The 24,289-nt window shown below is 41.9% G+C and overlaps 1 protein-coding gene across 3 annotated transcripts; it reads right to left on the minus strand.

The window, feature by feature from the left end:
* Positions 1-269: 269 nt before the first annotated feature.
* Positions 270-23,044, minus strand: LOC117561878 (RNA-binding protein Musashi homolog 1-like). Of its 3 annotated transcripts, none has more exons than XM_034239507.1 (14): positions 22,853-23,044; positions 22,235-22,275; positions 21,485-21,566; positions 21,276-21,360; positions 12,765-12,806; positions 12,191-12,283; positions 7,181-7,229; positions 6,421-6,503; positions 6,145-6,262; positions 4,332-4,448; positions 3,914-3,970; positions 3,000-3,059; positions 2,675-2,829; positions 270-2,567 (listed from the first exon to the last, which is right to left on the minus strand). In XM_034239507.1, exons 1-14 carry the CDS (start codon positions 22,915-22,917, stop codon positions 2,526-2,528), a joined length of 1,089 nt encoding a protein of 362 aa, XP_034095398.1. In that variant the 5' UTR covers positions 22,918-23,044; the 3' UTR covers positions 270-2,525. The 3 variants fall into 3 exon arrangements, with proteins under 3 accessions (XP_034095398.1, XP_034095397.1, XP_034095399.1); XM_034239506.1 differs by having other exon boundaries at positions 270-2,594; positions 22,853-23,043; XM_034239508.1 differs by lacking the exons at positions 21,276-21,360; positions 21,485-21,566; positions 22,235-22,275; positions 22,853-23,044 and adding exons at positions 17,104-17,138; positions 18,830-20,850 and having other exon boundaries at positions 270-2,594.
* Between the last annotated feature and the right edge of the window lie 1,245 nt (positions 23,045-24,289).

Genomic DNA, 24,289 nt, shown 5'->3' on the forward strand with positions numbered 1-24,289 from the left:
CCTAGTTCAATTTAGTTTAACCGTTATCGCACAACCTTACAAAAAAATCACCACCATGGGCAACTTTTGGTCTGTATCCCCAGGACAAATCTGCTTTGGGAGGGATGTTTGTTTTTAAAATACCTCCACTTCAAATTTAGAAATGTTAAAACCCACAGCATTATGTTTTATTTAGAGAAAGACCACTTTATCAAGATTGCACATCGTGGGATATTATTGTACCTGCATGTATAACCGTTCACTAATAATAAAAGGACAATGACAATCGAACGCTTTAGAATAATTTATTAGGATTTTAAAATTGAAATTATCAGAAAAATAAAACAAGGGAAAAAAAGCATTGTTGTAAAGCTCGGCGGGGGACAGCCCGAATCTTGAGCTCACGAAGAGACCCAAGCTCCATTCAAAGCAGTGGCCCTTTTCTTTACATCAACACAACAAAAGACATCATTAAAATCAATATACAAGGGGAACAAGATCTCAAAACAGAAAAATATAGTTTCTTTTTTTTTCTTTTCTGAAAATAAGTCTTAATGCCGCAGAATTATCCACACGTCTGCCATTACCAATAATAGTACTATTTTCATTTGTAAGGTAAAAAATAACTTATTGCTTTATTGTAAGTTAAAAAGTTACAGTGTTGGTGTCCAGCAGTAGTTTTATGTCGTGTCCAAGGCGGTCTGACAGAGGAACTTCTGGCTGGATCAGGACGTTTTCTGCTGTGCTGAACATCAAACAGGCTGCAGCAAGAAGGCTGAACAAACAGCCCACTTGTTTTTGCAAAAGGTTGAATTTGTTCCAGCTTTTTGAATCTTCCTGCCAGCCAGTGTCGTCTGTTCTGAGGTCAGAGCCGACTGGGAGCGAGACCCTGTTCCATTTCTGGTTCCCTGCCCAAACCCCCTCTGTTCACCACTACAGAGCAGCAACTGTATATAAACAACAATATGTCGCTTCCAGAGGAGCACACATTTAACAAACCTTAATATGAAATGGGAGAGAGTCGGGAGAGAAGAGCAGATGAGCCGCAATGGAGCAGGGTGATCTTTTTTTTTTTTCAGTACCAAAAAAAACGGCAATCAAATGCTCCTTTCGTTGCCATAAGTAGTTCCATATTACACCTTAATGTATGCGCACAAACACTCACTCACACACTCAGACGCAATCACATGCACCTTCAATAGCGATAAGAGGACAGAACATGATTGTGATGTTTTCTACAATTGCTTCTCTGAGAATGTCCTTCATTTGTTTTCACGGTGGAGTTCACCGCATAAAAGAATTTTTAAAAAAAAACAATAAAAAAGAAAACATTAAGAAGTGAATCGCGCAAAAATATATATATAATATTTTCAAAAAAGAGGAAGTCAAATCAACCCCCCACCCCGTGAACCCCCTGATTTATCCTGTTAAAGGTTGTGATTCTTCCGTAGTCCGTCTTCTAAACCTGTTTTCATGAATATGTGAGAAATCTAGTTCATCCATGGTGTTAAAATGATAAAAGTCAAAGTTGCTTTTTTAGGAAGTAGAGCAAACAAAGTGATGAGTTTGTGAAAAAACGGTTATTTAACCGAGCAAATGTGCCAGACAAACTCCTGGAAGTTATATTTCGCAGCAGTCGACAGCGGTGCACTGGAGCTGACTGGCCGACAATGTACAAATATGCTATATGCATACTGATAAATGAAGTGAGATGACCACACATAGTAGTAGATGACAGCCAATAAAATAGCTGTTAACCCTTTCCAAACCACCCAATGACATGCGGGCCGGTTCAGTAACCCCTCCACCCCCCCAACCCAACATTTATGTACAATATCTTACAGGAAGACATAAAAACATTGCTTTAAAACCAATTACAGAATAAAATACCTTACAGATCATCATTATTATGTCAATATTAATAACAATATTACAAAGGTTTTGTTTTTAAAGACTACCAAAATATACATTTTAGTTGTTTTTTTTCATGTTTCCGTGAGTTAAAAAGAGGACTTTGTTGGATTTTGTTCTTCTATTCTTAAAAATGGTTTTCAGACAAAGATCCATCTCGGCTTCTTCTCTCTCGGGTTCACATCAGTAACAGCGTTGAAGGATTTCATGATGAAGCGACGTGTCACATTAAAATAAAACAATAATAAAAAAATCTAAATAGTCCTCTGCGAGCTGTCAAATGACAAACGTCTCCTCAGAGATTTTTTTTTTTTTTTTTTGTTGCAGTTTTGTTGTCTCAGCTTCAGAAAAAGATCATGGATAACAGAGGAAGAGGGGGGTCTAGTTATTACACTACATGAGGACAAAAGAGGAGAGATGGGGGACGTTATGTTGAAGTGAGATTAGTACAGCAAAACAGAGTTCAGGATTTTAAAAAGATATTCAGTCGGTGGGTGGAGCCACAGGGAGCCCGGAGAGCCGGGAGGAGCCTGTGGCCCCGGCCAATCAGGTTGTGCCATCAGAGGGCAGCCAGTATTTTTGATTGGCTCGTCAGCAGAAGAGAGGCCCTCCCATCTTCAGTGTCCTGAGTCGTCTCAGTGGTAGCCATTAGTAAACGCAGTAGCCATCAGGGGCCCCTGGGGATACATGAGGGGATATACTTTCTATTAGGCTTGAGAATAATACGTGCACCCATGCATGAGGTGAAGTGTGTGCGTCCTCGTTGTTGGGGCATATGACTTACCCCTAGACCATGACCAAACCCTGAGCTGGGGGCGGGGCTAGCTGCGCTGATGTAGCCGCCGACTCCTGAGTCCTGGTTGGCTGCAGCATACAAGTCAGCCATTGGTCCAGGGCTGCTGGTGCCCAGGAAACCAGCTGTGCGTGAAGGGGTGGAGCCTGAGAGGCAGAGGACACAAGTCAGGATCCAACACTAGAGGGCTTCTCACACACACACACTGAAGTCTAAAAATACTCTTTTATTTGTCCGAGCAGGACATTGTACACACATTCTACCTCAGGCGAGTGCATGCACAAGTACAAACATGATTCCTCTCACACACTCGTACCTCTAACCGCTGCTGCTGCTGCGGCTGCTGCCATTGGTCCATATGCAGTCAGGGGAATGGCTGAGGGTTACAAACAAAACACATTTATTTTGCATTGTCATTCTGGATCGCTCTCATATCAGAGCATGAGTCACCACGCTTAGTGACGGCTGATTCGACATCTGTGCAAACATCTGTCTTGTGATTTCAGTCCAGCTGGTGGAAGGGGCAACTTCTAAAACTAACTGCACACAACATCCAATCAAATCTGATATTAGACTTTTTTAAATAATAATGCTCATGATAAAAACAAGAAGGATTATAACTGAAGTACACCTCAGAGCCACTGGGCGGCAGTGTTAAGACTGTTTAATCTTCTTGTTTATGCACTGGATGGATCCACATACACCCTAAGGCTGAATTAGGTAGCCTGTAATTAGGGTGAAATAGGAGAACATAAGATTGTAAGTGGCAGTTTATACCTTTCCAAATTTGGTAAACTGCAACAAATTCAATTTAATACAATATAAAAAATGTATTTATAATTAGATTCTTTATGTAATTTATTTCAATGCCATAAATAACCTTTTTTGTATATAATTATTACACATTTAATATCAAATGTAACTTTACATTAGGTTTGTATTCAGTTTATTTATGTCTTTAATTCATTTTTGTTTACAATTTCACTTGAATTACATTTATTTGTTATCATGATCTTATTATTTAAATTACATTTTCACCCTTCCTTATCTTATCTTGCTCTCTGCAGCTTTTGGAAATATGATCTGGTTCATTGTTCTTGTAAACAACCGTACTATTCTCATCGAAGGCATCGTGAACAAGACACCTGAATACATAGTTTGAGGTGATATGCTTCTTGGCTAAAAAGCTTTTTCTCCCTCTGTCCCATGGAGGAATGAGGAGCCACTGACCTGCCAGCTCTTGGGGGTGGGATGATGTCATGAGGGGGGTCCTCTCTAGATGGAATTCTAGAAACGGAGAAGGTCAAGAGAGAGCGCTTTGTAAATACAGCCACCATCCACTGGCCAGACTACAAAGCCACACACAAGCACAGCAAGTTAAACATCGACTGTGAGGACAGGCAGGAAGGTGGGAGAGAGGAACAGGAGGGGCCACGGCCAAATGAAAGAGGTTACATAAGTAGATAAAACAACACAGAACAATATAAGGGAAGCAGCCAAATAATGGGCATTTGATGTATTAAAATATGTTATAGAATGTTGGGAAAGACGCATGAGAATTAAAAAAGACGTCTTTCATGCTACAGCCATCACACTTTTCAGAAGACGTAAAGAGAGTAAATTAAATGTTTGATGTATACAGACTTACCTGGGAATTGATAAGTGTAACCCGGAGCCATTCCAGCCATTCCAGCCATTCCAGCCATTCCAGCCATTCCAGAGTAACTGCGGCTGGTGTAGGTAGTAGTCTGGAAACCTGGGTAGCCTGTTGAAAAGAACATTAAATGATGGGTTTAGTTAACGTGGCAGAATAGAGACATGTGAAGACATAAGACAAATTATTAAATAGTTTTACCTAAAGAAAACGTGCCCACTAGGTATAACATTTGAATAATACACCTTTACAGTAATCATTTTGAGCGTGCAACCATACATTGACATGCTGCACTTCCTGTTAGTCTCCTTTCAGCTAATTACCTCCGCTCTAATGCAATGATTATTACATCATTATATTTTTTATTTGTTTGGAGAAACTACCACTAAGTCATATTTAAGGGTGCAAAACTTGACATTTAAAAAGTATGGGTTCTCTTTCTCGTTATTTTAATCGGCGATTGACTGCTATTAGTTTCGCACTGAACCTCTGGATGAACTCACCAACTAGGGGACATATGATTATTAACGCTTCTACATTAACAGACTTGTTTCCTCTATTTCTTAAAGGTCTTAGTCACCAAAGGGGAATTACAAAGGAACCAGACCAGTTAATGTCTGGGTTTCAATATGAGACTTAGGGAGCTACTGTTCAGTGTAGTAATGTTAAATGTCCAGTAGAGGGAGCCAAACCATCACCAACAGCACACTCAGTCTGTTTTTCTCAATGAGGATGTTTTCAAACCATATTTCACTCCAGTGTGTAGAGCTCTGACGCCCTTCAGACTGTGACCTCTACATTTCTACATCATAAATCATAGCTTTGTTCACGTGCGATGAGCATGTAAGAATCTGCTCTGAGATTAATATAGACCAAATTTAAAAAGGCAATTTTAGTGAACTGGAATTTAATCTTTATATTTGATTTTTGAAATCAAAAAATGATAACGTGTAAGGAGCCACAGAGGACATTCTGTGTGTGGCATGGTTTTCCTTTAGTATTGCAGCATACAGACAAAGAGGACTGAACTGGTTTACACTAAGATTTGCATTTAAAGGTGAAACTGGGGAATGGTGTTTTTAGCCGGCTGCTGACCATAAATAATGGGAAATTATTTAGACAAATTACCATCAAACCTTTGTCTGGTGACAAATGTTTGGTTAACGGGCTTTGTTTTTAACGAACAAAATAAAAAAAGGTTTTCATTTTCTGGCAATTAGTCTGAATAACCTTTATTTTAAACACATTACTTATCGTGACATTAGGTTAATATATGTTTTATAAAACCGCCCATACATGTCTTTCTGTTGTGTTAAGTTTGTGCAGCCACGTCTCCTTTAAAATGTTTTCCCATCTGTATTTTCTAGCAGATTACATTTGTTTGGACATATTCCAGATATGCTTCTAATCAAAGTCCAAGAACAGAGGTGAACGGGGTTCAATGGGTTCGTCAAACAAAAACAACACTGTCACCTAGGAAACCAGTGCTTGAGTCCTTTTTAAACCAAAAGTAAAGAGTGATTTATTTTTCATTTACATCTGTAAATGACGTAATAAAAAAAGTATTAAACACAACTACTTTTTAAGCCAAACCTAACCAAGTCGTTTTTTTTTTAAATTGTATTTTACAAAGCTAAACAACGCTTTACTTGATGCGTTATTGGCAGAGCAGTTTAGCTGTATATGAACATTATTTCTTAGGAGACAGGGTTGGTTTCTGCTCTAAACTACAACACCTACTGCTTATGAAGAAAACCTTTAGGGAGAACAGTGTGTTTGCCCTATGGTTTATATTTTTAGATCTTACCCAGCATGCCGATTCCCAGCATGAAGGCGTCCATCCCATAGGGCATCACTCTGGAGCGGCCTCTGGCTGAGCCTGTCGGCGTCATCACCTCCTTGGGCTGGGCTTTCTTACACTCCACCTAAATAACAGGAAACCAACATTTATTAATCATTTTAATCAAAAATACAGCTAAAGACACAACTACACTTCGCCAACTCTTAAACACAGGACACACCCTGGCAGAAAGCTAAAAGCAGCTCAAACAAATGAAATATATATTATTAATGATGTGCGTACCATTTTGTTGTTGATTTCATGGAAGTGGATCTCACACACTTTCTCCACCACGTCTTCATTCTCAAAGGTGACAAAGCCAAAGCCTGGAAGACACACAAACAGAAACATGACCTCTCTGATTGTTTATGTTCACGATGCCCTGCAGTTTGTGATAAAAACAACCCCATAATGTTTTGTAAAAGCACAGAATTTTCCCATTTAAATAAATCCTTACCAAGACTATATTTTAACTTTGACCAGATTTGTTATTCCAGAAATGTTTTCAAACCCTACAGTAGACACACTAAGACCGTCACAAGCAGTTTTTACCCCATAGAGCATAACGCTGTCAGACCAGGCGTGGCGTTCCCTGTCAATCAAGCTGTTGGCATCAGACAGGACTAGGCGTGGTTCACCAAAAAAACCAAGCCTAGATTTACTGTCCTCTCCATTATCACACCCAATTTCTCTTACTCCACCCCACGCGTTCCCTTCTCCCCCTTTCCTTATGTCTCATTAAGTCACATCCTCGCCTGTTATGCTCCTGACCCCGCACCGCGACCCCCAGCGGGAGCCGCACTTCTGACTCGCTGAGAGAAGACAGAGATAAATTGCGTTCTATCCATTTCATTTGAGAAAAGAAAACTGCATTTTCTTCACCCAGTGCCTCTATCACGCTGTTTCTCCTTTCCTTTCTAAGGGACATGTTTGTAGGTATCCTTACTTAGTGTGTCGGCACATATTAACATAGTGTGTGTGTATCATGACCTCACATACGTACCTCTGTGCCTGTTGGTTGTTTTGTCAAACATAAGCATGGCATCATCAACCTGCGAGAACAAAGCAAAGAATAGATGAGCTTCGACACACACACGCACGCACGCACACACACACACACACACACGCACACATACACAGCATGGGGTGCTATTGTCCCTCTTTAGCATTTGACTAAGAGGGGAAAACAGATGGAGATTGTGGAAGGCAGAGAGGGAGGGGTGACAGGTGACAAAGGAGGAAAGAAAAGGAAGAATGAGAAATGAGGGAGGGGGGGAAAACACTGTATAAAAATAAAATGAAATCCAATCTATCAAGGTGAAAAATAAGTGACTGTTCCCCGCTCGCTGAGGGAAATTCTTTCCCATTCTTTGCTGTCTTTCTCACAAACTCATGTCTCTTCCCCCCCCCCCACTTTCACACTCGCTGTCTTTCTTTCCCCTCTCCACAAAGTTTACTATTCCCATGGAGACCCTGTAAAGAATTTCAATTAGAAGAAACAGCCCCCCCCCTGCTCTCTTCCCAACTAATTTCAATGAAAAGAATGGAGGGAAAAGAGGAAAAGTGAGGGAGAGAGAGCATGTGACAGAAAAGGAGAAGCTGATAAATTATGGGGTGATAAAAAAAGAAGATAGAAGGTGAAGTTTTGAAGGAGAATAAATGAACATTTTGGATCAGAGACTGTAGAACAAAGTGAACCGAGGTCTTTGTCAACACGCTCGCCTTTCATTCTTCTTGTCCCTCCACTTTCCTTTTTGCACTCACTCCACTGCCCTATTCATATTCCTCCTCCTCCTCCTCCTCCCCCATTTCACTCTCCCTCCCTCACTTGTCCTTCACTGGCAGGAAAGTTAGCAGCTTCTGTTAAAGCTCTGACGTTGTGAGGTGAGAGAGAAGCCAAGGCCTGGGATCTCTGTGAACATGTTGTGTTTTTTATGTCATTTGAAAGTATTGTGACAACATTTACAAAAATCTGCAGCACAGATCTCCCTACTTTACACGGGGACATGTGGAGTATGACTACATGTCTATTTTCATTAGGCAGCATGCACTGAAACTCAAACCGGGGTAACATGAGTGGCAGAGGCCGTCCGATTTCTGACCTTTACTTCAGATGATAAACACATCCTAGTTGCGAGTGAAAGGTTTGTAGATATTCCTCACCAAATGATGACCAGGGAGGATCAAGGTTGCCTCGACACCCTCCTTGAACCTTTTAACTCTCATCCTAGTCAACATATAGCTCGGTCACACACACACACACACACCCAGAGCACCCCCCCCCTCTCTCTGTCCTTCATTCAGATTTTACCCTCCTCCTCCTCCTCCTCCTCCTCCTCTCATCTCATGCTTTCCACCCTTCCGGTCGTCCAAACTCAATGACACAGCAGAGGGTCGGGGAAACAGGACAGTAAGTAGACAGCTGCGAGCCAACATGTTATCATAAGAGTAGAGTTACACGCACAGCTAGCCCTCCTGTTAGCATTAGCAGCGTCTATTCTGGAAGGGATGTTTAGCGCAGCCAGTTCGAGGAGCTTTTGAGCGCCGAAGCCAGAGAGAAAAGACAATATGCCGTGCTAACGTTGTTCACCTCATTGTCCTTCATTTGAACACAATGGTGTGCAGGCTTGAGAAATATCCCGTCACGTGTGCGAGCTTATGCTTTGGTCGCACACCAGCCTCTGGCCCTTGCCAAAACCAATAAGAAGAAGACGATCTCCGATGTCCACTGCCCGGGGTGCTGTAAGACAATCTGATTGGATAGCTGTGGGGGTCTGAGATTGGCTTAGCAGCAGATCAGTCGCTAACTAGTCCGCATGCATGCAGAGTGAAGAAAAGTTAAGGTCATATTCTCATGAAGTTCTGGTGTACCTTTAAAAACATGGCTCAGCTGTGATCATGTGCAGATCTTTTCCTAGAGCCCCATTAAAAATATCCAGTTCTTAGTGAAGCGTGCAGCTATTGTCCGAAGCGTTTGCTGACAAGTCCATTACACTTTCTGCGAGATTATGAAAGGTGGCATTCACATTTTTCCCCCCTTCTGTCTCCTCACATCTCCCTCTTTCATTCTTTCCTCTCTCTCCGGCCATCTCTCTCTAAACAGGCCAGCAGACAAAGTGTTCAGTCAAGCCTCATAATCGCCAGCTCACATGGGTGAGTGGAGTCCCAACTTTTCCCGTCTGCCCTGTCCATGCTGCATTTTTCATCTTATCCGCTCCTTCATTTGCTTTCTGCTCTGGCCTATTCTCTCAGTCGATTTTAGAGAAGAGGGATTTTAATGGTAGTTTTCCATGCAAGGTACTTCCAGGAATGCAGTGCACGGCAGAAGGATAACAAGCGTGAAAACAGGGATTTCCTTTGGGTTTAACATCATTTACTGCAGGAACAGAATGCCTGACATGATAATTATCAAATGATCTCACTGTTTTGAATAGTTTAAACAAAGGCTCTCAAGCTAAAAATAGAGGAAGGTGTTCTTAACCCACACCAGACTTTATCCTACAAACATGGCTGTTGTAGTCCTATTGGCTTGAGGGATATTCAACAACAGGAGCTCAGATGCATCCAGTAAGTAACCGCACATTAATGCATGCCTTTAGGTTTCAGTCCAAAACACCTGATGTGTCAACATAGCAGCCATTACAGTACGGTGAAGTTTGTGTAGGTGCGTCTTCACAAGTACACTCCAAAATAAATAAACGACAGCAGATATCAAAGAGTTTCAGAAAATGCATAGTGCATTCTGTGTTTTCCTTTACAAGGCGGTGCCACAGTTTGAAAATAAACAGGACGACGAGTCTTACTCCATCCTAACCTGCCCCTTGTAACCAGGCTCAGATAATAAACAAGAAATACCTCCCGCTCAGCAGGAATGCACTGTGGGATTGGCGCTATCCATGATACAGCTTTGGTCTCACGTGTCCAAACAGTCCAAATATTCCCTCATCCTGCGGAGGGAGTGTTGTCTTAGATATGAGCGTCTGTGATCACCAGGGAGAGCTGTTTCGCCACAGAGCTGCCATTTTATAAAAACACAAACATGTCACAACATGCACCTTACAATGAGTTCTTAAAGTGTGAAGGTCACACGTGGGATCCAAGACAACCAGGACCCACATCACAGATTTATAAGTGAATTTGAACACCTCAAATATGGTTAACAAGAGTCAGAGGCCAACTGAGAGAAAACACAGCTACACACACGGCAGAAGGAGGTTGGTGCTATTCATTTCTTCCAATCCATTAGGCCTACATTCTGAAGCGATGTTTAATTTCGGACTATTTTTATGCTTACACCAACAACAGCACAGCCACACACTTAAGTGTTTGTGACAACTGGATCGCTGGCTGTGAGTCTTGCAGTCTGCACAAATGTATGCAAGCTTGCCTCCCATGGCAGCCATGCCACTGTCACACTTTCATGCACCCTTCTTTCCATTCATGCAAATGCACACTCCTTAGACATTTTGTTTTTTAAAGGAAACAAAAAAAAACACTGGATTACAGTGGGACAATGGGCGAAAGCAGGTCACCACGGCAACAAGCTGAGAGCAGGGTGTGTGTATGTGGGATGGGAGGGTGTCTGAGGTAGTGATTTGGGGTAAGGTGGGGGCAGTCGGGGGGTTTGTTACAGGAGCAGCTGTTGCATGTGATTAGTTGATACTGAAGAGTCTGGACTCAAACACGCCCCAGCCTCCCAAAGTGGAGCTGGCTAAAAAGTAACCCAACATGTCATGCATGATGGACACTTTGATACGTGTATGGCTCATCAGATGGGTGTTTTCCCCTTTCATAGCCACCTCACTATCTCAACATTCCTACTTTTCTCTGCCCTTCAACCCCTCAGAGCTCCCCTCCCTCTCTCTCTACAGGGGGTTGCTTCTTCCCTTTCAGACCCCCGCCATCTCCCTCTGCTCCTCCCCTCCTCTTGCTGCTTTTTTTTTCTTCCTGCCTCTCCCCGGCCACTCATCTGTCTCCACAGCATGTGTTTGCCTTTCACCAAATGTCATTCAAAGGAGCTGAACAGGACAAATGGAGAAGCCAAAAACACTGAAATGTGATTATAAAAGAGTAAAATAGCTAACAAGAGATAAACTAACAGACTAACTAATAATATAGCTGCACAGGACTTTCCTTTGTTTCAGTTGTTTCTTTCTTTCACTGTTCTCTTTTCCATTCAATGATTGCTGTTGTAAATTAGGTCGCTTTTGCAGTAGTGTCTCAACTAAAATGAAAAGCGGGCAAAGAATATAAAAACGGGCAAGTAAAGCTTTGGGGAAGCTGAGAGATGTGAAAGGTATAAGGATTACTGATTAATATAATATATCAAAGATGGACACAATGTTATAGCTGTGTTTCCCAACAAGGGTACCCCAGGGGCTACTTCTGCTGTTGCCAGGGGGTATGTGGAGAAATTGTGGAGTAGATTGTGAAGTAATTTGATAAAATTGAAATGTTGATGTCATATAATGGTTGAAATTGTGAACATAAGCTAATAGCAATGGATGAACGGTTTAAATAGTTAGTTAGTGGATTGAAATAGCTAATGAAAGAAATTGTAAACAGATAAGAGTGATTGTTAAACTGTTGAAATAGTTAACTTGTGGACAAATGATTGAAATAGCTTAATGGTAAATGGTTTAAACTGTGAATATTAGCTAATAGTATTGACTAAATGGCGGAAATAGTTAGCTACTGGACAAACTATTGAGATTTCTAAAAGGAAAATAGTTGAAATTGTGAGCTAAATACAGCTGCAGGTATAAACGCAATCTAACTAAATCCACCTGAAAAAACGGTTTAATTGTATAAAGAAAATATTGTAATATTCAGTATCATATCCACCATCATATCATTATTAGTTGATGTGAACAGATTTGTAACGTGATGTCGGGGGGGGGGTGTTTATGAGGGGATGGTTTAGTTCAGTGTGACACAAAAGGTAGGAGAGCACAGCACTAGAGATGTAAAAGGGAACGGCTACAAATAGATACCAGCTTTGTGTATAGTATACCTTTCCAAACTGGTCGAAGTAATGCTTCACATCTTCGATGGTGGTATTGACTGACAGTCCTCCGACAAAGATCTTCTTTGTCCTGGTCACCAGCTAGCAACACAGAAGAAGGCATCGTTTACCACTAATCACATTAGGCAGGGGGTGGATGTTGGTGATAAAGAGATGTTGTATTTGTTGGCGTTTATTTCATCTCAGGGGTTTCTGAAAGCTCTTCTGAGCATTCAACCTAATTCACTTCAGTTTAAGATCTTTTACATGTAGGGTTTGGAGGGGTGAGCGTGCATACAGGTAACCTCTGTGTGTAGGCATCCATATGTGTGTGTGCCAGGACAAACATTAGTGTTAGTGTGTGAGTGCGTGTGTGTGTGTTTAAGATGTCGGCTGCTGACGGTCGGGGGTTGGGTAGGGTTAGGGTATTGGGTCACGGTGTCAGGCTGGACAAGGGGATTGCAGCTCCTCTTTGGTAATTTGCCTAACTCTAATCCCAGCCAATCAGGGCTGAGTGATGAGCAGTGACATATGACATCATCACTACGACTCCTTACCATTAACTCCTTCAGGGTGCACTCACCTTAGGCTGAGCCCGGCGGGGAAACGCCACCTTGGGGTCGATCTGTAGAGGAGAGATAAGTTAGGATGAGATTTAAAGAGGAAACGATAAAACATGTCCGTCCTTTTCTGTAATGAGCCACACAATCCCAGGCATCCTGCTGTGGATTTAAATGAAGTTCTGATGTTTGATGAACTGTGACGATTGTGATAGGCCGGCGTATTAAGGGATTCTATTAGAAGTGAGATTTATTTGAAGTTAGCTTAACAATCCTAATGTTTGTAGACGCACTGCTCTTATAATATTCATGATAACTGCAAGATAAACACATTTTTATAAACAAACAAAAACAAACGTCTTTAAATACTCATTATCTGGCCTTATTGAAACCAATTGTAAGCATCAAAGTGGTAAGCCTTCCCTTTACCCCAAACTGGGATTTCATAACGGTACAAATGCAATGTTATCAAACCAAAGGAAGGGAATATTTAATATGTCAAATGATGGTGACATGTAGTGCATTTATTTTGGAAACAATGCCCATCACAGTTCCTCAATGTCAAAGGGGATGTCTTTGAATGTCTATGTTAAGTTAAATGATACAAAACCGAGAAATTATTTTTGCATGATTAATTACTTTAAAGGTAGAGTAGGTAAGAATGGAGAAACCAATTTGAGTGCTCTAGAATTTGAAAGTGCGCAGGCGAAAAAAATCTGCCCCTTCCTTCAGACTTCCTTACAGAGCCCCTCCTCCAACACACACGAACGCGCACATGACCAATGAGGGCACGAGATAAGTTTGTGCACAGATGGAAGGCTGACAGGCAGGTAGGCCATCCAGTTACTTTAGCCGGGCCGGCTCAGATGATTGGTCGTGCTTTTTACAGCGCTACGGCTTCCACAGATGAAATTGTTTTATGTATTTATTGTCAAAGAGTTTCATGTATTCATTGCTATCGGGATGTTAAGAGCATTCCATGGAATATAACAAAAAGTGTTTCTGAAGTGAATTACCTACCCCACCTTTAATGATTAATCGATTACCAAAATATTTCCCATTTTCTTCTGTCAACCAACAAATTGATTTGTAGGCCAATCGATGCAGCTCGGTTGCATGGCTAGGCACGAGTACATGTACATTATTTATTTCGTATGTTTTGTAACTAAGACCCCAAACAGAGTGTCTTTTCTTGAAAACATGTTTTTGAGCTGCTAATGGCTCAGGGTTTCCATAACCTCAAACAAATATTGCTGTTAAAAAAAGGTTCAACTGTAGAACAAATATTTTCCCTGTCTTTTCTGAGACTGCAAGGTATATTTCTTCTTACCCAGACAACCGCCATTAAATTGAATCCCCCAGCTTAAGTACCTTTAAGCAAAGACACCAAAACTCTACCTTTTCCGGATATGATGTTCAGTGGCTGATCCTGGGCATGTGTACACAGCATTTTGCTCTGGGCATCAATGAACTATCACACTGTTAACTAACTAGAATTACAACACAGAGTCTCTAAGTCTGAAGCTATCTGAAGGCCTGCATGTCCAGAAATAGAACGTATGCTAATCTGCCAGTATGTATAGTAGGCCCTTGTTTATGCAAGCCCCAAAAAATCCAAACACACCAGCCAAACAAACAGGCGTATGGAACAAAATACACAGTGAGGCGTGAATACGTACATTCTCTAAATTGTGCTTAGCGACACAACTAAAAGCATTTTTATCCACAAACTAGAAAGAGCAGGGCAGTCTAGCATCTAAAATGAGCATAACATATTCTGGATACATTTTATACGGATATATGTTTTTTTAAATCTCACAAATCCAGACAGCCTCCATTTTGGATTAGTAAGATTTGACTGTATCCATATTTCTCCCAAGTGGAATGTCTCAGCAGTGGTCAAGGTTAGAGATAAAATTAGAAGCAAATGAGTTTTGAATGTGCTGGCCTTTAATAATGCTAAATATGCAAAGCCTAGCCTGGCATTTTAAATTTGTGAGGAATCTCGTGTTATTCTCACTCAAGCTGACATGAGAGATGATTTTAGGTCACAGGACCTTGTAGTGTATTATGGTCTTAGAGTTCCATCTTTATTCTAATAATTGGATGTGAAGCAAAAGCCCTTGTGTCTCACACAGCCGCTATCAGAGGTATTGAATTGATATTGGCAACTAAAAGAGAGCCTATCAAATGGCCAGAAATATGCACTTATAATGTGAACAATACACGCAATAAAAGCGAGCGTGTTCATTCAATATTCTACCAATCCTTTCATCTCTTTGCTGTGATGAATGCCTGCTTTTGATGACAAGTCTACAGACTAAAATATCCTTCGAGGACCTTTAAGTACCACATATTTAACACTGCTTGGAGAGCTCGGCCGCTGTGTAACTAAGATGCAGCTGCAGCGTCCTTGGAAGGGATTGCAGAAGGTCTTTGCACCTTGAAGTGGGGCACAAAGACGAGAGGAGTCATGTCACCTCCAGCTGGTCTGAGCACAAAGACAAAGGTGACAAGGACACGCAAAGCCACTAGCGGCTATTGGCAACAGCAGTGCAACAACAGAGCGCACTCACAAACAATGACCACACTACAGCGTTTCTTACAGGATCTGCGCTTAGTGGCCCAATGTAAGATAATAGATGTGGCTTCATACTCTATGATTACCAGTGACCTTTGTACCACTCGCTTTTCATCAGAAAAATGACACAATTACTGTAGAGGGCTAGTATAGATCTAGCCATTTCTCTATACAACAACACAATAGAAGCAAGAAATGAAAAAGAAAGGAGAATCTGCAGTGACCTCTAAAAAATAACACAACAGCAGAATCACACTAATAATACACAAGGCAGCAATGTGACTATTCAGGATTAAATATTGTGCTGCAATATAATCAAAAACGCATATAAACTTTAGAAAAAAGCCCAGGTGTGGTTGGGAAAAAAACATTTAAACCAAACTAGAGGACAGGTGTTAGCCTGAGGCCATTGTGCTGCGCAGACACAGACCGTGAGCTGACAATGACAGCAGTCACAAACCAACTCTCACATTAGACTAGACTGCAGTCACGTACAATGAAAACTCTAAAATATCAACCTAAAATCTGTTTTCACAAGCGGATACATACAAACACAACAAGAATCCTAATCACTAAGTCTCACTAAATAGCATAATCACAGCATGTCGTGATGTTGAAATCAGTCCCCTTCCAATATGTCGTTGTAAGATGCAGTTGTTCTTTTTTGCTTGGAAACAGTATTTGTTTTTACTCTAAGGCTCAACTACCAGTATTGGACAAGGCTGGACAATAAATTACTTGTATAGCCAGTATCAGTAGAAAACTCACAGAATATAACTATGCTTCCTTCTTTTATTGGTGCCCTCGTGCTAGTTCAATTTTAATTTGTTAAACCAATGAATGTTGGAAACAATTTCCTTTCATTTCTTTCCCCCAACAAATAATTTAAAGTAATATCTTTATTTTGATCTTGTACGACTTTATCGAATATTTGTTCTCTTATTGTGCAGGCCCAATGTAGATATCATATCCCAAAATTAAACTTTATTAAAACGTATATTAAATAAAAATGTTTTGATAAAATTGCTGGATTTTTTCGGCTTATCCAGTGAATGAAACGTCATCACATCAATGCGATGTTATCAGGGCAATTAAAGGGAAAGATCCCGTTGTATAAACTGTGTAGAAAAATAGGTTAAAAAATGTATGTCTCATGGTATATTTTATCAAAAATGTGCACCCAAATATCACATGTTATCAAAACACCAATATGTCATAGCATTCAAATCATCAAGAGCTCTTAGTCTAAAGAAGGTTACCAACTATACTAGGTTAGGCCTAATGGAGTATCTGTAGTAGTGCTACTACTGCTACAGTCATGCCATGCTGTTAAAAATCATTCCACTTCAGCGACATAACAGAATATATCTAACATGTGATTTCTACATCCGGCTGTACTCGGAGAAAGGCTATAATAAATGAAAACTAAAGCATCTATCAGACTGGCGGATTAGCCTCGAGGAAGACGGATAGGCCACAAAGCAAAAGGTAAAAGGACTTAGCCAGGTCAGTTTGCAACACTCAGAAATAGCTCTTCGGAGGCTTGACATTTGAGAAGTCTTAATCAACACAGTGGGGAAAATGTATCCACTGGTGAATTAAAGTTGCTCTTTCCAGACTGACGAGGAAGAGTTATGACTGAGTGTTCGTGAAATGGTCTGACTAACATCCTGCTTAATGACATCCAACCTCCGCTCAATCTAAGCAGCACAGTGACGGCAGAGCCTACGATATGATTTTAGTGGTTTAGCTTTGAAGACTAATCTACGACCAATAGTCACCTCACGTGGCCCAGCGCGTCCAACAGTGTAACAAACTGAAAAAACAAAAATAGGACGTCAAATCGATAGATAGGGAAAGAGAGAAAGAGAGAGAGAGAGAGAGAGAGAGAGAGAGAGAGAGAGAGAGAGAGAGAGAGAGAGAGAGAGAGAGAGAGAGAGAGAGAGAGAGAGAGAGAGAGAGAAAAGGAGAAGGAGAGTTAAGATGAGAAAGCACAGGGAGAAAGGAAAGGCATTCATTTGGAGTCGGCCCATGAGAAAGTGGGCCTGTCCAGTGTAGCGGTGCAGCAGGGCCGTCCCAGCAGGCAGCCCCTCTGATTTCATTAATTAACAGGACAAAGAGTACAAAACAGATGGGCCCGTTGAGGAACTGGGGCTCCCGAGCTACCCTTTACAGGCACACATATACATACAATCACAGTCCCTCGCATAATGTAGCACAAACATAAATACAAACACATGTACATAGTGACACATACATGTAATTAAAAGGGCAAAAAATAAAGAACAAACCAACTCACAACAAGTGTATTGCCATCACAAAGTCACATATAGACATTTAAGGCCAACTCATTCTTGCAACAAAATGGCAAACACTGATGAAAAGGCACCACAGGCTGTCCCATTATGAAGATATAATCAATATAAGCTAAACAAAAAGCTATAAACAGAAAAGGAGACAAAAGGACTTTGGCATGTCAATGCATGCACGCAGAGAGAGCGAGAGACTCGGTTTGGGCTCAGGCCAGCGGGGTCAATCTGCACAGCTGAACAATGGCACAGTAATTAGTTAACGAAGCTCACTAATGAGGATCCCCCCCCCAAAAAAATTCAAACCAAACCCCAACCGTGTAATCTTACTAGGGCGCCTGGCCAGGACGGATGTATATCGTGACAATAGGGGGGGGTGGGGTTGCGGAGAGAACCCTGGATCCACCTTCAGAGCAGGACCAGGCTTTATCCCCTGATCTGACGCCACGCATGGACCTTCGGAAGTTCAATCCAGTTTGTTTCCCTCAATCGGATTAGTTGCTTTACAGATCTATACTAATTACAGCACGGGAAGCTGGGCCTGCCCCGTTCTCCTCTCCTCCACCTTCTCCATCCCCCATCTCCAGTTCTGTCCATGTCAGCACAAACAGCTAATCTCCAGTCAGGAGCGAGGAGCCGGTGCTAGCATCTAAACTCTCCACTAACCAGGTGATTTAGATTGTGGTGACAATGGTGGACAAAGCCTTACATGATGTTGTTACAGTGCAGAGCTAAAGCAGCTAAATTAGCACCATGCTGATGACCACCACTGTACCTTCACAGGCGACGGTGCGAAAAGCAGCAATTACCACCTACTGTAACACATTTGGAAAGAGGGCAGTCCTGTTTACTTGGTGTAAAAGGGAAAGAAAAAAATCTTCTGCATGTTTCCTATTTTTCCTTCTTATAAAAGGTGTTTTCATTTTATTGGCGTTACACTTGGGTGAGGAGATATTTTTAAGTACTAATAACAATTAGCATGTCATCCCACACAACTAGCAAAACAATCTCAGGTATTTCTTACTTCACTGTAAACATGGCTAAAGAAATACAATTACAATCATAAGATTTAAACTACACAATAATACAATCATGTTTTTGCCGGACAAATTCACATAAACAACCCTCTGTCTCATCTGCAAACTCTAACGCTGTAACTAGTCTATACAATTTATAACTCGCTAAAATCTGATATCACCTTTTTCTGAAAGAATGAGAAGACGTGGCATTACGGCTCTCCTCTTTTCTTCCCGGTCAATTATTTCCTCGGAGAAAACAAATACCAGTTGTGCCCTTCTTCTCTGTCCAGAGAAAAACGACAGCACACTACCGCCCTTAGGCTACACTCTACCCCGACAGGAAATCTAACCTCCTACCAAAACAAAAACCTCCCTCTAATAACAATAGACAACCTCTTTCATTTGCTGCTTTTGAATTCTTCTTAGGCCCACAGGTATTGACTTATATTCAATCAGTGTTCAGTTTGTTGCTAATGTGGATACAACAATGCTTCAAGTAAAAGGCCTGTAAATGTTTAATACCACTTGTATGAACCCTGTACCAGTTCATCTAGTTTACTTCTCACCTGGCGTGTACCCTGTTGCTCTGTTACATCCTTTGAATTCACCTTTCCCTTCTTCCTTCTTCAGGCCTTGTTGCTGACAAACCAAAGGCTCAGCATAAAATAAAATAAAATAAATCAGAGCATCGCCTATTCTTCCTCATTCCAGGGAGGAATGTCTTTCTCAAATCTCCTGCTGATCAAACAATAGTTAGCCTCCTCTGACTGTGCAGAGAGAGAGGGGGGGGGGCAAGAGTCCAGGTGTGAGGGAGACACAAAGTACATAGAAATAAAATAATTAAATTGGGACAGGTGTTGGAGATGTTACAGAGAGTTTGACGCTGATCCCGTAAAGCTGCGTGTTATTCAAAATATTCAGTCCAGCAAGACAGAAAATGGCTCACACTTTACTCTACTAATAACATTTACTCTTGAAAGGCGTTTAAAAAAAAAGTATTCATCTGATCTGTTGCGGAATTATCTGCAAGACTTCTAGTCATTTTGCAACAGTAAAATAGAATCAATGAAGTAGTCGAAGCTATTATTGGTATAGCACTTTCAAATATGAGAAGTTTGCAAATAAACTCACGTAAAAATCTAAGGTCTTATTCCTAAAATGGAACAACAAAATGGCAACCCTGTTTATAAACCGCCTGGTAGGATAGTGGGAACATGGTGTGCTCCCCCCCCCCTCCCCAGACTGCTGCCACAACAACCTGAGCAACCAAAGCTGCATTCGAGTGGTTACCATTATTACTGTTTAGCCTTACGTTGTGTTTTGGTTTATAATAGGGCAACGCCTAACCCCACCAGAGGCCTGCCAACCAGTGTTCCCATCACACACACTCTGGCTCTCTAAGACTACGTTGTTTCATAGGTAATATGACTCAATGAATAACACTTTGCAGGAGCTCAAAACTGGCTTCCAAGCTGACAGATTACCAGCAGCAACGCTCATAAACCTCACAGCCACTGTGCAGAAAGATCCAACTTAACAATTAAAATGAAACATTAGAAACTACCACAAAGATTATAATATAAGTATAAAGGTCTATCATGACATAACATTATCCGTGTGTGTGTGTGTGTTAGAGCTCTGCTAACCAACCGAGTGTCTTAAGTTAATGCAAAATAGCTGAGAAGTTGTTATGGAGACATAATTCCCATCAGGCTGTGCACTTAAAGCACTGTCTCCTGTGACTGGCGTCACCCCCGGCAACAGGCTTGCTCCAACAACTAACCAACTCTACCTTTTCCTCCACCCCTGGGCTCCGCCTGCCTCTCTGAGCCACCAATTTTCACTCTCAAATGATCCTATTGTGTGTCTGTGTGGTTACGAGAGGCCACAACCTGACTGAAGACACACCCAGAGCCATTCCTACAACTCATCTACATGACCAAGACAGCCACATTCACACCTTCCACGGATATTTAAATCTGAGTCAGCAGCTTTGAGTCAAACGCGCAGATTCACACACATCTAACCTGTCACTGGTTAAATTATGTAGCTAAAAACAAGCACAGTGTGTGCTCTGACCTCTGTGTGGGAGCCGATTTGTCCCGTTTACCCACATTTTAAATCACTAGTGTAGGAGGGTAAATCACAGATCAGAGTAGTTGTTCAAACAAACAGAGCGTCCATTTCAATATTTGAATTTATTTGGACCTCACAGACAACTCCTGCACACACACAACTATTTTATGTCCACTAACTTTCCCCCCCCCCCCCCGAGATTTACCACTAAAAAAACTAGTGCTGATACTTTTCTATGAGGAAAAAAAAGTAGAAAAAAACTCTGCATAAACCCTGTGAGGGTTTAGCAGGGGCTCCTACCCCATTCAGGTCCCCAGGTAACCATGGCAATGAAGACCAAGAAAGAACGCTTTCATGTTGGCGCCCTGAACCAGGATTTGGAGGGGGAAATGAGCAGGGAGAGGAGGGGGGGGGTGCTCCAAAACGCACTCCTCACTCAACTTTACAAGCCATACGGTGGGAGGCAAAATGCACCGGGGAAGAAAAAAAACATGCTACACAGAAATTGGAAAAACCCAACATCCAGCTCTTCAAAAGGTAGAAACTTACCGTTTTGGAATCCAACTCGTGTCTGTTTTGCGCCAAAACCTTCTCCACTCCGTCTTGATCTGCGTATGTTACAAACCCAAAGCCCCTGCGAAAAAGAAAAATAAGAGAAATTCAGAATCAGAAATGCAAAGTTTGGGCATAAACAGCCCCATGAAAGAGCATGAGGCATCCAGTGATAGGACGGCGGAGCGCACACGCCTCCTTCTTACCTCGACCGCTTGGTAACGGGATCCCGCATCACCATACACTCCTTCACCTCGCCGAATTTACAGAAGTACTCCTTCAAGCCCTCTGCGAACACAGCAAAAGGGAGACACGGTTAAATAAATCCGTAAATCTGACTTTTTCCCCCTACAGGCCCTGGTGAGGTGATGTGGCTGGAGAGAGACAATGGGGGACGGGCCGGACCACGTTGTGTTTGTGTCCCTCTCCAGAGGCTGTACACTGGCCATTCAGCATAATAGCCCATTAAGGGGCTGCGGACCACAAACAAAGCTACTCGGTTGACGATCCATGTTTTGAAAAGGCGTCCAGCGAGAACACCGAACAAGAATAAAGTGTGTTCGTGCATCTGTCTCACACTCTTACAATAAATGAATGGATTCAGCGGAGTGCAAAAACAACACGCAGACGTGGTCATCCATATGAGCCGAACTTGAGCTTTAACGCTGAATAATCGATCACCTTTACTACAAATGCCCTTCTGTTATTAGCAGTGTATTGAGCGCACAGGGAAAGGCAGACAGAGTGTGTGCATGCATTTCCAGTGTTAATCTCCCTGCATCTCGGCAAATCTAAACCCTGAGAGCTGATCCTTATTGAATAGGAGGCTTTGATTTAACTATTTACGGTGTTTATTATTAACTTTGGGAAGGTAATATGCATGCTGTATGTGTAGAGGAGGAGTTAACAGTAGGCTTTCATTCAGACTTATTAAAGTAGCGTGCGGGACAGCTCACCTTGTGTCGTCTGCCAACTCAGACCCCCGATGAACATTTTGCTGAATGAGAGAAACACAAGCTGTAAGTCACACAGAATAGCGCGCCGTCTTTCCAGCACATGCACATCCACATTCAATAAGGGGGGGGGGGGTAAAAGCTGGGGAGAATTATGTGTAATATAGCATCAATAAAGTAAGAAGAAAGCATCGGCCATGTTGCGAAGTCCCCAATCGGCCAGTCAGGGCCGTTATAATCCCCTAGAGAAGGGGGGAAAAGGAGAGGATTTTCCAGAGGATGGAGGAGAAGTTGCAATTGGGCCTGGTGGAGGAAAAGCAAGATAAATAAACAAACAAGAGGGGGTGGGGGGGGAAACAGACGGAAAGCAGCAGTGCGTCTGTGTCTCCTTAGCTGAGTGGATCCATCCCACACACACATACACACACACACACACACACACACACACACACACACACACACACACACACACACACACACACACACACACACACACACAGCGTGCTTGTCTTTTGTCTCGGCGCGGCTACGCTCCCGCACTGAACTCAACTAAAGTCCAAGGTGAACTCGAATCGGGCCGAGAGGCGAGCGAAATACATGCGGGCGGTGTGAGGCTTTTACCAGGGGTCGTGGGGGGAGTTGTCCGCGCCGGAGGACAGGCTGCTCTGGCTCCCTTCCGTATCCATTCCGCTCTCCGCTGATATATTCCCGCACTGTGAGGCTAGGAGAGGCAGTGAAGCTCCACTGCTGCTGCTGCTGCTGCTCCAGACTCAGGGGCGGGCAGCGGAGAGGGGAGGTGGGGGTGGGGTGGCTCAGAAAGAGGAGGGGTGAGCGAGGAAAGCGCAGACACACACACACAAACACATACGCAGGCATACACGCTCAGAGATAAGCTCCGCCTCTACCTCGTTTCCCCGTAGCCTACCCCTGCCTCGGACCTCCCTCCCCTCCCTCCTGCACGTTGCCTGCCGTTATTCATGCTGCCAGTGGCGCTTCTCTGTAGTGTTTCCCCGCCGTTCTTGTCATTGGTCGATCACAACAGTATGGCCCGTTAAAGCGTTTTGAATGTTAGAAGAATCTGCAGCAGCTTGCCTCTATTTCAATTCGCAACATTATACAGAATGCACGAAAAAATATCTTTAAAAAAACATTTTCAGAACACCAAAATAGAAATATATGGGTCCAGCATTATGCATCCATGCCAGATAGCTTTTTAATTATTGACTCGTTTTGTTATTCATTCATAGCTCCACATTAACAGATTTCCAGCATTAGTTTCGGTATTGCTGAAGGAACTCGATGTCTTCCTGTGGGGTAAGGTTAGGTCTCAGGTTAAATGAAGGATCTGTAACCAGGATACTCTCTCCCAACCCATTTAGCCACACACTGGGTTATATAAAACAGGATGTGGATATGAAATCATTATTGTAGCTTATAGGACAACAGGATCATGTTTTTTGAATTGGGGTTTTTATTTGTATGTTATGTTCTCGTATTGTATGTGACGATAAATTAGATGAGTGATGCAATCCTTTCTGATGTGATGTTATATAATGTATTCAGAAGTAATGACATGTGATTTGACCATACATAATGTCATGCTATGTGATGATATATGATGTCAAGCGATGTAATATTAAATGACGACATGAGATGTAATCATATATGATCTCATACATAATTTGATGTGATATTATCATATCATCATTTCATGTAATGTGATTATATATGGCGTCATTTCATGTGATAGGACTTATATGATGTGATGTGATCATATATATATATATATATATATATATATATGTCACATGATCTTATATGATATTGTCATGTTATTTAATGTGTTGATATGATTTCATCTGGTGTTGTCGTGGCATGTGATGTAAACATGCTTGTGATGTGGATAAATATGATGTCATGTGGTCATATCTACTTTATATAACGTAATGTAACATAATCTGATGTGTAAGATGTTATGTCCTAGTATGTGACAGTGTGTGTATTTTACTACTTAGTCCAACTCTCACCTCAACCATTACTCTGGTCCAGCGGTGACCC

The sequence above is a fragment of the Gymnodraco acuticeps genome, unplaced genomic scaffold, assembly GCF_902827175.1.
Source record: "Gymnodraco acuticeps unplaced genomic scaffold, fGymAcu1.1, whole genome shotgun sequence".
NCBI lineage: Eukaryota > Metazoa > Chordata > Actinopteri > Perciformes > Bathydraconidae > Gymnodraco > Gymnodraco acuticeps.